This window comes from Thamnophis elegans, chromosome 1 (genome assembly GCF_009769535.1).
Source record: "Thamnophis elegans isolate rThaEle1 chromosome 1, rThaEle1.pri, whole genome shotgun sequence".
Lineage (NCBI taxonomy): Eukaryota > Metazoa > Chordata > Lepidosauria > Squamata > Colubridae > Thamnophis > Thamnophis elegans.
The window spans coordinates 139,052,852-139,068,659 of NC_045541.1; the positions used below are offsets into that span (position 1 = coordinate 139,052,852).

The following is a 15,808-nucleotide window of genomic DNA, read 5'->3' on the forward strand; positions in this document are numbered from 1 at the left end:
AAAATTCAGATGCTTAGCAACTGATTCATGTGACCGTTGCAGTCTCACAGGGTCATGTGATCACTTTTCGCGATTTTATGACAAAGAAAATCAGTGAGGTATCCTGATTCACTTAACAATCAGGTTAGTAACTCATCAACTGCAGTGATTCACTTAACAACCGAGGAAAGGTCATAAGATGGGGGAAAATCCACTTAACAAATGGGTTAAGAAATTTGAGCTCAATTGTTGTAAGTCAAGGACTACCTTTGTGAGTGTGTATGTGTAATTATTTCATTAATATATATTAAATCACACACATACACATACATATATATATTAATCAGTTGCAAGTTTTTATATTTCCCGTTCATTTTACTCTTCATAATTGTTGTACATGTTTGTAACATATCTCCTTTTTAGAAAAAAAAAAACCCTACCTAAAGTAGAAATTATATCATTTCTGCATTTTCTTCATTGAGTAGGTGTGGTTTGATTTAGTTTATTAGATTTATATGCCGCCCTTCTCCCAAGGACTCAGGGCGGCGTACAACATTAAAAGAAACATATAATACAAAAGTTTTTAAAAAAATTAAATAGAATATCCCAAACAAACCCAATTAGAATTAACAATAACATTTTTTTTAAAAAAATCGAATTAAAATTAACAATGATCAATAATTTATTTTGTTTTGTTCAGGCCAGGCTGGCTTGCTGGAAAAGCCAACTTTTTAGGGTGCATCAGAAGGACCGGAGGTTGGGGATTATATGAAGCTCTGGGGGCAGCTCATTCCAGAGGGAAGGCGCTCCCACAGAGAAGGCTCTCCCCCTGGGGGTCGCTAGCCGACATTGTCTGGCCGATGGCACCCTGAGGAAGCCAACTCTGTGGGATCGTACTGGACGGTGGGAGGCTACTGGTGGCAGTAGGTGGTTTCGCAGGTATCCTGGGCCTAAGCCATGGAGCGCTTTAAAGGTCATAATTAGTAGCTACTTTTATTTTATTTGGAACATAAAAAAGTATTTATCTTATCTCATTTTGTTATTTAGCCTTTTTAATTTCATTTTTACAAATCAAGTAACTTGTAGAATATATATTCTCATTTTTAGTGGTTTTAATGTATAATTATTGTAAAATATAACCCATTTACTATTAGTTTGTTGGCTTTAATATAATTTTCATTATAAATTTTTCCAGATTAGGATTATACCGTGAAGCAGAAACACAGTTTAAATCCGCTCTCAGACAACAATATATGGTAGATACAGTACTGTACTTGGCAAAAGTAAGTTGGCATTTGTAATTTAAAAATGATTACAAATCATTATTTTAGACAAATGGCTTGGAACTCTTGGATTATAATTAAATTTTTGCAAGATTGTTAAAATAATTAGTTTTTCAGTTGCTAATGCTTTTTTAAAATCTCCTGTAAGAAAGGATACTTTGGAAGCTTTTTCTACTGCTACTGCTATTTGCAACACCTGGGTAAATCTAGGTGTAGAATATCATTGCATTGCCTGTTTAGCTGTGATGCTGGTGGCAATAGAAATATTTTTGTATGGTTTCCCCCACCTACCCATCCCATGTACAAGCATTAACAAATAAGTTAGTTATTTGAGATCAGTCTCCTGAAGAAATATCCAATATATAAGACCATACTGCTAACCTGTCACTCTTGAAAGCTCACTGCCTGCTGTGTCTTGCTGAAGGCCTAACAGAGAAGCCTGCTATCCAAGGTGAAAAAATGTAACCAGTGGTATCAGGAGCTGGAATAAATGAACTACCCTATTTTTTGGAGTATAAGACGCTCCAGAATATAAGACGCACCTAGATTTGGGGGAGGAAAACAACGGAAAAATATCTGCCTCTGTCTCCCAGCAATTTGCCTCCTTGCAACAAACAGTACAGACAATATACACTGTTTGTAGTGTTATATTTCAGACTATATTTGTACAGATGCTGTTAAAATGTGCTTTCTGGAAGTATAGTTATTCTCTGCTATTTAAAAGAATAGCACTTTTTAAAACAATAGCACTGAGCCTCTTCAGATCAAGCATTTATTTTAAAAAGCTTCTTCATTTTGTTACCTTTACAATAATAAAGCAGCCTTTAAAAAATAAGTCTAATAATTTGAACATTCTATAGGCATTTATAGTTGTTGACTTACCTCCTTGCAGCAAACAGCCCGATTAGCACATACAAAAAAAACCTGCCTCCCAGCTATTTGCCATGTGGAGCAAACAGCAAGTTTTACTTTCAATTTCTCTCGATGATCAGCTGTTGGGGCTGCAGGGATTGCTATAGCTTATTGAAGCCTCCGTTGTTTGCTGCAAAGAGGTAAATTGCTGAGAGCAGAGGCCAAAGGGTGGGGGCTGGTGGGTGGGTGGGGCTACATTTGGTGTATAAGACGCAGCCAAATTTTCACCCTCTTTTAGGGGGGAAAAAGGCGCGTCTTATCCTCCGACGGTAGTTCTGCAGAGGGACACAAAACAGTTGCATTAAATATTTTAGAGGAGTAAAAAGAATGCTAGTATTTTTTAAACCATGTTGATATGGTGGTGTGGCATTATCTGAATTTTATCCTGGAATATATGCAGAGGCAAAATATGGAGAATTGTTTTCTAACTTTAAATGTAGCTGTATGCATAGACTTAATATATGTATATATGATTTAGTTGGCAGCTGATTTTCATGGCTATAGTTATTATAAAAATCTTAACATTGATGGAACTATACCCATGTATTTGGCCAGGTATATTCCCGCTTGGATCAGCCTTTGACAGCTTTAAATGTTTTCAAACAAGGTTTAGAACGATTTCCTGGAGAACTTTTCCTCCTTTGTGGCATGGCCAGGATTCATGAGGTATGCAAATCAAGTTTTTCTCCTGCATCAACAGGATAATTGATGAGTATGCCCTCAAACAGTTGTTTGCTTTAAATTGTAGCACAAATATGTGCAGATAAGTTAATGGTAAGGAGGCAGAATGGGGGAGCAACTTTAAAACTAGGCTTATGGCTTCTTTGTCCTAAAATGTAAGAATAGGAGAGCTGACCTATTCTCTAGCTTCAGCAATTCCTCCTCTAGTATTTTTTAAACTGTTGCAATAGCTTTAGGTTTAAAATCTAAATATCAAGAACTGAAATTTGGTATTTTAGTTTATCATTGAGTTACAGCTCTTCTAGCTTCCACTGAAGTAACTGCTTGGACAAAGGAGTCATTACCATACAATCCTACACTCGCTTGGTTAAGGAACGAGGACATCATTCCTAAACTGAGTCTAAGATTGCCTGTTTAGAGATTAGATATGATATGTGTTCTACTGTAAGAAATAAATCTTTTAAAAATCTTTTGGTAACAACTGACAGAAAATTATATAAACAAGCAGAAAAGGCTGTTTCTTTGCTGAAGAAAATGGATGTTGTTATGTAGTACTGAAATAGGAAATAACCAAAAACATATGGCTACTTACTTTTAGTAAGCTAGAAAAAATGGTGAACATATAAAAGAAAAACTTATAATTATATGTGATTAATACATACATGCACATCTTTTCAAATTTATTTGTTCTTGTTCAGTAAAATTAGAAGAGATGTATTTTTATTCACCCTAGCTACATTTGAAGGATATTTAAGGAATCACAACACTCTTTTTTTATTAATCATGTGTAATTTAAAATACTTTTATCTTTTCATCTGTTTATAGGAAATGAACAACATTTCTACGGCTGCAGAATACTATAAAGATGTCTTAAAACAAGATAATACCCATGTGGAAGCCATTGCATGCATTGCAAGTAATCATTTTTACTCTGACCAGCCAGAGATAGCCCTACGTTTTTATAGGTAAGAAGATAGTGTGTATATATATATGTAGATAGATAGATAGATAGATAGATAGATAGATAGATAGATAGATAGATAGATAGATAGATGATAGATAGATAGATAATCTTTTCAAATAGTTAAATAGAATAAAAATAAAAAACAAAATGGATGGGTAGGTGAAAAGTATCTTAAATCATACACTCAGTAGGTTGTCTGTCAAATTTAAGAATTATAGCCCTGATAGGAACATACAAAGAAACTACCGCTTAATTTTTGTACTAAGACATCCATAATAAGTGTTTGTAGAAATATAAAATTCACACAAAAGTAGTTTGTCGCGAAAGCAACTGCCTGTGAAGGCTCCTGGATTGGGGTTGAAAGGCGAAAGCGGAAGCAGTATGCTCCATATTTGGGTAGACCAGGTTGCCCTGATAGACCGGTCTCACCGGAAAAAGCACTGTTTGTAGAAATATTTAAAATGCAGAAGGAAATCTTGAGTTGCCTCTACATATCTACCAGTTCTGTTCCACAGTCTCAAGGTAGCCTAAAACAGATTCAAGGTCCCCATTATTTCCCACAGTGTTGATAACCCTGGGAACACATGGAGTGATTTGTGGTCTGTCCTCAACTGATTAATAAGACAACATAAAAATGGTTTTCAAACATTCACCCATCTACCTATATTTTTAGTGCTCATTTTCCAAGAGATTTTTCCCATCAAATTTGTTGCAAGGACTACAAAGCTATTAACGGACTATTGTCTTGCATTTAAAATATTAATGTACTAAAAAGACCTAACATGTGGGAAACAGGGAAAGAAACACCCACACACAACACACACACACGTAATATAGTTTTATTACAATGCTTCATGTATTTCTGATAATATATCCTGAGAATGTGGCAAACATATTTTCTGTTAACTTTTTAACAATTATATATAGATTTTCTTGTCCAGAGTATATATTTGCTGTCTAAATAATATATTATTGACATAATGATGGTTGGACTTTAAGGTACTACACAGTGTTTTGAACAGCAATTTCCTTTATAGTAGGAGTGCCTTTTTAGAGGGCTAAATTTGATGGTTCTAGTCCAGGGGTCCCCAATCACCGGATTGCAGCCCACTACTGAGCCTTGAGCCTTTTGGAATTGGTGATGTGCATGTGCATGTGCCCACCATTTGCACGGATGGAATACACATGCACTCACCTACCACTTACACTGAACCATCCCCTCTCCCCACCGCTCCCACCGTCTGCAAAGCCAGACAGGTTAGGGAACTCTGTTCTAGTCAACAAGGCTCGATTCTTGGGGGAAGGAGAGAACATGCTGATCATATTGAAAATGAGGGAAAAAGAACTATTGCACCCTGGTTTCTTCTTATATTCAGTATAGAAATATAGAGATCATGTACCCTGAAATTTGCATGAGCACAAGAAACTTTCAAGAAGCATGCTCCAAAAATACAAATTGACTTATTTACTTTTTATATTGAACTAGGCGACTCCTGCAGATGGGCATTTATAATAGCCAACTCTTTAACAATCTAGGCCTTTGCTGTTTCTATGCCCAGCAATATGACATGATTCTCAGTTCATTTGAACGTGCACTATCTCTAGCAGAAAATGAGGAAGAAGCTGCAGATGTGTGGTACAACTTGGGACATGTAGCTGTGGTAAGAGTAATGCTTGTTAAGAATACTTGGATGGGATATTTATGCACAAATGTATAGAGTATAGCCCAGAAAGTGTTAGTGGCATATAACCTACTTATCAACTATCACACGCAAGAAGAAATATTTTTGCATGCTGTGTATCACAATACATTTATTTCCTCTTGAAGAAGATAGGAACAGTCTCAATGGAGGGTACTTATACGGTATGTTGCTGTAACGAAGACTGATGTAGCCTGCCTGAAGATTTTCCAAACAAAACTTTCACAGCATGTACATTTCAAGGGTAAAACTTCTCATGGAGAAGCAGCCTTTGAGAGGAAGTCTTGGTTCAGTTAAATCTGAGATGACTTCTGAAAACTTCCTTGTAAAAATAGATCTCATTTCTGTGTATTGATAATTGAAGTGAAAGATTGAAAAATGAAAGTAGGCTAACTGCTAACATAAAGATTTTAACACTGATCTAATAAAATTATTATTACAATTTGCTGAATTCACTTTACTAATCAAAAAATTAGTAAAAATTTGAAGATATTTCTCAGGAACAAATAACCAGCAGTTTTAGTGACTTTTTATTGCAGCCCCCAAAACTCACCAAGAGGGCTAAAAATGCTGGCCCTGCTCATTCAAAGACACCCTGCAACTTTCCAAGAGGCATGATGACAGTACCACAAAAGGGAAGGAAATATGAGGATTACAAATGATGTAAATAAACAAAATGCAGCCCCAACTAAAGGAAATATGTTCATTCCAGACTTACAGGAATTAGAATAGAATATTCCTCTTCATGAATAGTTCTAGTGGTCTAATTTCCCAAGTTAAATGCATGTTTGCATCTTATAGCTATAAATGAGTTCTGGCAGAAAGTGGTAGATCATTTGGTAATTTTGTCAAACTGAAATAATGCTTGATATTGCCTCTTTTCTTATGCTTTCAAGAAATTTAATACAAGTTCTACTGAATCCAGTAAAAATTCCAGATAGTACAACACTGTTTTCTACAATGATAAAATTAGGAATCATTTGTTTTGTAAAATGGGCAGCAATATAAATTTGAAAAATAAATAAAAATGGAAGAATTTAATTCCATTCCCACTTTTTTTTTTACAGAAAAGGTTTGAATGGAAGCCCTAACTCTTAAGTGTTGTTTTAAAAACCCCATGTGGTCACAAATCTTGGCAAAATTACATTCCTATTATATGGAACATCTTTACACTCTCTTTTGATACTCCCAATTCAACCATTTCAGGACTAAGGAAGCAAGAGTGACACATATAACCATATCTCCTTTCCAGATTTATAATATCTGAATAAGGAAAAAAATACCTGGTATATAGAAACTGTGGACATATTCTGTGTTTTGGCTTCTCAGGGAATAGGTGATAGAAATTTGGCTCATCAATGTTTCAAATTGACTTTGGCTAACAACAACGACCATGCAGAAGCCTATAATAACTTGGCTGTGTTGGAAATGCAAAAAGGTCACATTGAGCAGGTTAGTATACAATTTAAAAGAAGGTGGGTCTTTACGTTTCTATAGCTAATGTATTTTAGGAATAATGTTCTTTGAAGTGATTGAGAACCATGGTAATGAAGTCTGGTAGGTTGCATCAATGGTAGGCAAAGCAACTGTGCCAATGCCTTTAACCAATCCAAAATGAGGTAGGAGAAGGTTTGTTTAAACTTGATATATACAAAACGTAGTGTTGCAGCAGCAGAATATTCAACAGATTTACAAAACGTTCCAATTCTTCCTATAGACTGTACCAATAAAGCCGTAATGAGTGTTTTCAATTCTTTATCCTCTGAATCAGAAATGATTTCTGATTCTGGTATCGGTCTGGCATAGAACTGTTTTGGATGAAACACCACAAATGTTTTGCAATTTGGAAGATTAAATTCTGGAAAACCAGAATGGCCAGCTCAACATAATATAGAGTAGAAAGACATTTGTGCTATCCTTATTGAGTCAATTATGTTACAAACACTGTAACTTGGTAAAAAAAATATGATAGATGTAAAGCCACACCTAATCGATCCTCCAAGAAAAAGAGTTGCATGTAGAGTGCATTGTAAAGTAAACCCAGTGTCGGTCCTGAAAGACGTGAAACTCTTATTTGTAGCATTGGGTATATATGAATTTTATATATGAATTTCTCTGAATACGTTTAACCAGTATAGAATTTAAGATTTGCTCTTTGGATGTGAACAAATTAATTGCAGTGCTCCTCAACTTGGCAACTTTAAAACGTGTGGATATAAATTCCCAGAATTCCCAGCTAGCATGCTTTAGTTTAGCAGATGAATGATAGCATAAATTAAGTTTCAAAAATATACTTTAATTAAAGCTCTATTCATAATTATCAAAGTTCTTTCAGGCCTACTGCTTCAGTATTCTAGCAGTTACCATGGAAATTATCAAATATACATCTGCACAATCCTTTGCTGTAATAAATAAAGATCATATACAGTGATGTCTGCGTAGCACTGTAGTATGTATATATATATGTGTAGCATTTTTCCTTTTAAATATTTTCTAAGCTGTCTTTACAGCTTAGTTTAATGACTATTTCCCCACCCCATCCCATACCTACTAATTTGCTCTGCAGTTCAGCAGACATGTACATTTCTGGTACTGAATATTGCATATCCAAATTGATGGTGAGCACGCAGTTCAAATCTTCATATAATTCATAACCATGAGTTGGACCAGGTGCACAGACCATCTTTCAATTTGGAGATTAGAGGAAATTTCCACTGTTATATCCAAACCACTGGTTGTATTCAGAATTTTATACAGAGTAGTTAGTGTTGAGATAAATGGTAACAAACTGTACCTTCCAGAATAACATATTTAATTTCAGTGATAGCACTAAATCAGATCTAGACAAATGGTTATCTGCAAGCAACATATAGCATGGAGGCAGGTCCGTTGATTCATGTAGTGCCCCAGGCTTGGGAACTCAGCCAGGTCTTTAAAATTTTATGGAAGGCTAACGAAGTTGGGGCCATTATAATCTCCAAAGGGAAGATGTTCCACAGAAGAGCTGCCTCTGAAAAAAAACTTGTCTTCTAGTTCCCATCAGCCAACATTCTTTGGCTGACATGCCCATCCTGCTGGCTCTAATTGGATGGGTAGAGATACTTGGAAAAAGGTGATTCCCTCAAGTACCCAGCCATGTACAGTGTTTTAGGAAATCACCAGCACCTTGAATTGCATAAAGCACTTGTGATAAGAATAGAGCTGTAGGGTAAAAATTCACAAGAATGGCTTTGTAATAGGTACAATTCTGTTTGCACCTTTCCCAGCACAGGATTTTACTAAAAACAATTTCTTAGTTTCAGAGTACGTTCTACTGCTTAAGTGTGAATATATATAATTTTGCATAATTGTATGTTGTTAACTATTTATAAACTGCCTAGAATCCCCTAGGAACAGTTAAGTGTATTTAAATTATTCTATATTGTATATATAGTTAAATAGACCAGTTATCTGACTTGGTCTAAGAAAAGTTATTACATTAGTATTACATGGGACAAACTAAGATGGAAAGGGGGTGTAGAGTACCTTGACCTGTACCAATATGAACACTGTTTCTATGTTTTAGGCAAGAGTATTTCTGCAGACAGCTTCATCAATAGCACCTCATATGTATGAGCCACATTTCAATTTTGCTGTCTTATCTGAAAAGGTAATGTCATCACCCGTTTTTTTCATATGTTTATTAGTTTATATATCTTAAGTATTTTTGTCCCGAAATTTGCCTGGAAATATGTTAAATCAGTTTACAAATAATCTGATGTACCTAGAAGATTTGACAAAAAAGAAAATAGGTCTGAAAAGAGAAAGAAAAGCAATAAATTCATGAATTAAACTTTTGCTGCAGAAGTCTTATATAATTTGCAAATCTGAAATATGTGTTCCAATCTCATCCTAGCAATCCATGCATCTATACTGTGTTCAAAGACAGCCCCATGCAGAGTGCCTTAGAGTTCAAAATGAATAGGACATGAACTTTTTGAAGTAAATTAGGATTGTGCCTTTTACTGTATATGTTAGAATATGAATATTTTAAAAGTGAATCATTAGATGAAATCTTAACATATAGGGCTGTTAGTAGCGTTTCTATGTCATTTGGTATATTTGCTTTTCTGCAGGTTGGAGATATTCAGAGAAGCTATATAGAAGCTCAGAAGTCCAAAGAAATTTTTCCAGAGCATGTCGACTCTCAGCAACTTATTAATCAGTTAAAACAGCATTTTGCCAGACTTTGATGTACCTCCCACCAAAGAAAATAATCATTTTTCTTCAAAATTGCAGACTTACACAAAATTACAAAGAATTCTCAGAATATTTTTACATTTATATATTGAGAATTTTAGTTAAACTGGGTGCAAGTTGAAGATTGTTATTCTCTTGGATAGTTAAAAGCTGCTTTAGTAGAATATTATCTTTTTAAAAAAGAATCCCTGAATAGTAGCAGCATTCATTTTAAGTATGTTAAGTGAAGCAAGGCAAATTTTAGTTTACCTCATAATGAGTAATGGAAATATTTCCAAATAAAGGAAACAGCTTAAAAATATATCCTTGTTGTTTCATTCCTTTTTCAAGGAAGCTTGAATTTACTGCTTAATTGTAGTGTTTTATCTTGTTACAGTAAGCACAAATGAAAAATTGTTTAATTTTTTGTTGCACCAGAGCAGGTTTAGACTATCACTTTTATTTAGGAAAATTATGTGAAAAGCACAAATGTTAAAAGCACCCATAAAAGATTATTCAAGTTTGTAAATGTGTTGATGAACTAAGAATGTACATGTATCCCTGTATTGTTAATACTCAAAATCTGGTGTGTGCTGTCTCCATGGGTCAGTTCATGACACACTTTGCTCATGATTTTGGGATTTATGAAGGCTATATACTAAAAGGAATGATTGGTATTTGCAAACCAGAGCTTATTTCTTTCACTGTCTAAGTGGGCATTAATGAGGCAGCAGAAACAGAAAGGGAGCTACAGTTGGATCTGTAGCTTCAAAGCAATGAAATTTAAGAGTGTGTACAAATCTGAATATCTGACCCCAATGGGATATTGCCTTGAGAAAAAAGCAGTGGCTATGAAATATTTGCCCTCCTTAATTTTCCTTCATTTCTGAATTCAAAGTGAATTCTGGACATTTGCAGTGAGGGTTTTGAGAAGGTGTAGATCTGCAGTAAAAACTTCCATCTCATACCATGGATATTTTTGACAACTGATGCATATTCTGGTATTTTTCCTACTGTTACTTTCAGTGAAGGATCATTTGTTTTAACTTTCAAGGGCATTTGATCCTTAATATGTAGATAAAATGCTTGGTTTAACTTTATTTTACATTACTTCCTCATGTCTTTTTATTGTTACAAGTAATAAATGCCATTTATCTTTGCATCATATGTACATCCATAAAATGTTATTCGTTTGTTAACATTAAATAGCCTCTTTTTCCCATATAACCATTCCTACTACTTATAGAAATTTCCAGCATATTTGCCTGAAGTTAAAAAAAAACTGTTATTTTTCTATTTAAAAATACTACGATTTAAAAAAAAAAACAGAACTAGGCAACTGTCAGCCACTATCCAGACCAATTTCCAATTGTAATTTATCTTGTAGATTATTGTGCAGCTAATATTAGCAGTTTGCCAAAAGCAAACTCCTTCATCTCTTTGAAAGGAGACATTCCTATCACTCAGTTTCCATCTAGTTCCTTACTGGACCCCTCTTACTCATTCTCCTGCTTCGTTTGCTAAAGCAAACAAAACTTTAATATTTCTGGCTCAAATCAGATGATGAAAAGAAATGGGATAAAATATTAAGAGGTTTTTCTAAATTTGTAGAGTTTTAGCCTCCTTCTAATCAGGTTAATTTGCATGGAAATGCATCTTGCATGCATTCATTCATATATTCATTCACATTCATATATTTTTATATACATACATACATACATACATACATACATGAATGCAAGATCCATATATAGTCACAACCATTGTTTTAGCCATTGTCTATCCACATGTTTCCAACCAATAAGGTTCCGAACTTTCTTTCGTCAATTGTGCCTGCAATATTTGCTGATATCATCGATCCATCTTGTCTTAGATCTCTTTCGTAGATGCTTTTTATCAAGTGGGATCCATTCTATGGCTGCCTTGATGCACCTGCCATCAGTTCTTCTTGCTATGTGCAGCCCATTTCCATTTCAGTTATTTTACTCTCTCTACAATAATACTTTTGTTTGTTTTCTATTCCATTTGGTTTTCAAATGCAAGTTTTCAAATCCCAATAATAATGGAATTGTCAATAAATGATTCAATATTATGATTATTGGGTCCAATCTCTAAAATTGTTCTGTGACACTTCACTATCAACTCATAAACAATATTTTTGTTAAAAAAATACATACTGACGTACCAACAAGCTTAATTTTTTTCACATTTTTAGAAAGATACTGCTTGATTCAAAGGAAATATTGTAATAGTTAGGTCACTTTTGATTTGGAAGTAAAAACTAAGATTCTTTGTTCCCCAAATGCAGGACAAAAAAAGCAAAGGAATATCTATTTTTAAATGACTGATAAAAGATGGAAGATTTGGAGGGGGGTAATTGTTATTATGCTATGAATTCATAGGAAAATATTAGGCAAGTGGATCTATTCTTGGGTGATAAAAAGAGAAACTATTTGAGCAGGAATTTCAAGATGTAACCTTTAAAATGCTTGTCATATTTTATGCAAAATTTGTTTAATGAGATGGTCTTTTCACCCTCTCTGTAATCAAGGGTATTTGAATATTTGCAAACAGCTATTTGAATATGTAGCATATTAGTATCTTCTTGTTATAAGAGATTAATAGGAGCATCAGATCAATAAGCCAGTCTTTAGTCTTTCTGTAGTTTATGTAAGCAGCAATGAGCAAGCAAACCAGTTAGACCTGAAGTAATCCTCCTTTAGTTCATTTAGCATGGCAAAGCATAATATGCTATGCTGTCTCTATGGGAGATTTCTAATAGAGCAAGTTAACCACTTCATATAGTGGCAAACTTCCTGAAACATAGCACAAGGTGTATGACTTGTAACACAGTCTTCTTTAGTCAGCATCCTTTACTGATAATATCTGATTGTCTTTGCCAGCGGAGAAAATGGTACTGTTACACTGCTGCAACTAGAATAATCTAGTACATCGGAAGAATTGCTTTGAAGCTGCTGCCTATATTTATACCCTTCTACATAAAAGCAATTATTTTACATTAAGTAACATTAAAAATGTAGAAAAATAATCTACAGAAGCCTGCAGATCATTTCCTTATTAAGTTCCATTTCCACTGAAGTCTGCAGGATAGACTGCAATGCCTGATATAATTTTATTCCTCTCAAAATAATTGATTTAGTTGCTATTTCCAAATGTAAAAACACAGCTACAAATATAACTTTCAAAGGCTGAATTGCATCAAAGAAGACTGCAAATCCATCCAAGAAGCAGAAAATCCAATTAAAGATAGGACGATATTGGAGGTTGCTGTTTTAAAACCATTGTAATCTACCTTCATGTACACTTTGAGATAGAAAAGGATAGATTTATTATTTGAATTGAATATATGAGATTGTAAAGAGTCCACTGGCTCTTGATACCAACTGTTGAGCATCTAATAGTTATGCCCTTACAGGATTCCTCTCAGCAGATGGTGTCTATGAACTATTGCTGAAATGATCACCATGATCATTAGCTATAATGGAATGCTGTAAGGGTCTATTTTCTCATGTGTTATTTGTACTAATTAACAACTTAGGGAAATCATATAGAGGCTTGGGTTGAGGTGCCATATCTGCACAGTGCCCTATCTCAGTGATGGCTAACCTTTTTTGGATCGTGTACCAAAAGCAGGGGCAGTGCAGGGAGTCTTGTGCAGGTGTGCCCACATCCATAATGCTATGCGCATGACCACCATGCCATGTGAGCGCACGCACACACCACGCATGCACACCCAACCCCCCCTTTTGGCCTGCGATAGACCCTTTTTCTGCCCTCCCCAGGCTCCAGAGGCTTTCTAGGAGCCTGGGGAGGGCGAAAACAGCCTCCACTGCCCCCCCCCGGAGGCCTCCCAATGCTCTTTGCTCTCCCGGACAGCACTGGGGGTGAGCTGAGCAGCCTGCTCTTGGAAATGGCTGTGGCCAATGGGCTTGGCCCTGAGCTCTTGCTCGGCCTGCCTGGGAGATGGAGCCCAGGGAGTAATATAATGGCCATTTTGGAGGCAATGGACCCAGCACCTTCCACATACATCCGCAGCAGCTGCTCTCGTCGCTCCCTGTCGCCTTCGAAGGCAACAGAGAAAAACTGCTCCTCTTGGTGGGGTGGCCATGCTGGCCCACACCGGGCCCCAATCCTTGCAACCACCCCACCCCTTGCAACCACGCCCAGTGCACAGACTTTCCCACCATTGCAAAAGCTCCGCTTTGGCCAGCCAACGCCCTGGGAGACCCATTTCCCGGTTCCATGTTCCCAACCTGGGTTATGGGGCAACACCACCCCCCCCGGGCATTATCCTCCATTCCCTACAATGCTGCTGCCTCTGCTGGGTGTGCTGCCCATGTCCATGCTGCCACTGCCGCCTCAGGTCCCAGTAGTCCCTCTGCACAAGAAGCATCTGCAATCGGTGTTGCTAGAGGGGCCCCCTCCGCCCAGCCTGCCTCCCCCACTACTTCTGGCTGCCCCAGCATCCCACACAGAAGGAGCACTGTGACAGCCGCTGGGGGTGAAGGGGCAGCGATGGCAAGGATGGCACAAGCTTCCTCCCCATCCGAGTGGACTACGTGGATCTGTGGTCTGGAGTGTCTGGCTGGCTCCAGCACCTCAGAAGAGCTGGCTAGGCCCTGTGCAGCCCCAGAAGAGAAGCAGCAGCTGCAGCAGCCACAGGGGGAAGGGCAGGAGCGACCGGGCAGCCACCACAGATGCTCCCATGCCAGCAAGCCAGGCCCTCAGTGGCGTCTTTATACAGGTAGCTTGCCTCCCCGTCAGCAGCTCCTCCAGCATCCCAGCTGGAAGCAGCAGCCCAACAGCCACTGCTACTTAGGGCCGAAGGGTGGCAGTGGCAAGAATGAGTGACCGCCATCCCTTCGGCTCTTCCCCACAGCGGCTGTTACGCTGCCTCTTCCAGCTGGGATGCTGGAGGAGGAGCTGCTGGCGGGGAGGCAAGCTATCCGCATTGAGATGCCGCTGAGGGCCTGTCTCACTGGTGTGGGAGCATCTTTGGTGGCTGCCCGGTTGCTCCTGCCCTTCCCCCTGTGGCTGCAGCTGCTGCTCTTCTGGGGCACTTGAGCCGGTCAGGCACTCCAGAGCCTGGATTCACATCAGTGCCATGGGCTGGAGGGCTGGGGCTGCGCAAGTAGCCCACTCTGATAGGGAGGGAGGGAAGCCCTTGCTCGTCCTTGCCGCGGATGCCCCCTCGACCCCAGTGACTGTCACAGTGCCACTTCTGGCTGGTGTGGGAGTGGCTGCAGTTGGTCGCTCCTGCCCTTCCCCTTGTGGCTGCCACTGCCGCTGCTCTTCTGGGGTGCCCAGAGGGCCAGGCACTTCAGACCGCAGATGAGCCACAGGCTGGAGGGCTGGAGCCACGTAAGAAGCCTGCGGGGAGGGAGGGAAGCCCCGACCACAGCTCTGCTCCACTAAGAAGTGATGGCCAGGATCCCCTCTCCACGTCTTTTGGCACACGCAGCTGTTGCTCTTCCTGTTACTGGTTTTTGTGTGGGTATGCGTGCCAGGAACCAGATCACCAAATGGCCAACATGCATGTGCACACTGGAAACAAAAAAGATAATTTTCCTGGCATACGCATGCACATCGGGTGGCTACTCTTCTCCTTTCTGGCACGCCAATGTGCATGAAGACCAGCTGGCTGCTGTGCCCGAACCTGGAAGAGCAACTGGTGATGGCTCCATGTGCCAGGAGAAATGACTCTGTGTGCCACTTCTGGCACATGTGCCATAGATTCGCCATCATGCCCTATTCTGATACCATATCTCTTCAAATGACATTTGACATCTCCTATATGTGCAGCTTCAGAACAGTTTACAATAAGGAGGCTGTATGCACTATTTTATATGCAGGAAAATGCATATAAAATAGTGATAGACTGCTTTACCAGCAATTGCCCCAATGTTGCACTTCTCCCAAAGGACCAAGTATGCAGGGTAGTGACTTTAATTCATAAGAGTTAACCAAAGAAGCACTTGCAAGAATGATCAAAAACATTTTATACTACTTTAGGCTATTACAGTAATCTATGCCCTAGTCACATCAAGGCT

At 38.1% G+C, this 15,808-nt stretch overlaps 1 protein-coding gene across 1 annotated transcript in view; it reads left to right on the forward strand.

Annotated features, from left to right (window-relative positions):
* TTC8 (tetratricopeptide repeat domain 8) overlaps positions 1-11,042 on the forward strand; it is a 30,017-nt gene extending 18,975 nt beyond the window's left edge. Inside the window, exons 8-14 of the mRNA XM_032232765.1 lie at positions 1,175-1,262; positions 2,730-2,840; positions 3,681-3,820; positions 5,306-5,480; positions 6,849-6,971; positions 9,085-9,168; positions 9,635-11,042. Of these exons, the coding sequence (XP_032088656.1) occupies positions 1,175-1,262; positions 2,730-2,840; positions 3,681-3,820; positions 5,306-5,480; positions 6,849-6,971; positions 9,085-9,168; positions 9,635-9,751 (838 nt within the window). The 3' untranslated portion in view covers positions 9,752-11,042. The remainder of the gene's footprint in view (positions 1-1,174; positions 1,263-2,729; positions 2,841-3,680; positions 3,821-5,305; positions 5,481-6,848; positions 6,972-9,084; positions 9,169-9,634) is intronic.
* The last annotated feature ends 4,766 nt before the right edge of the window (positions 11,043-15,808 follow it).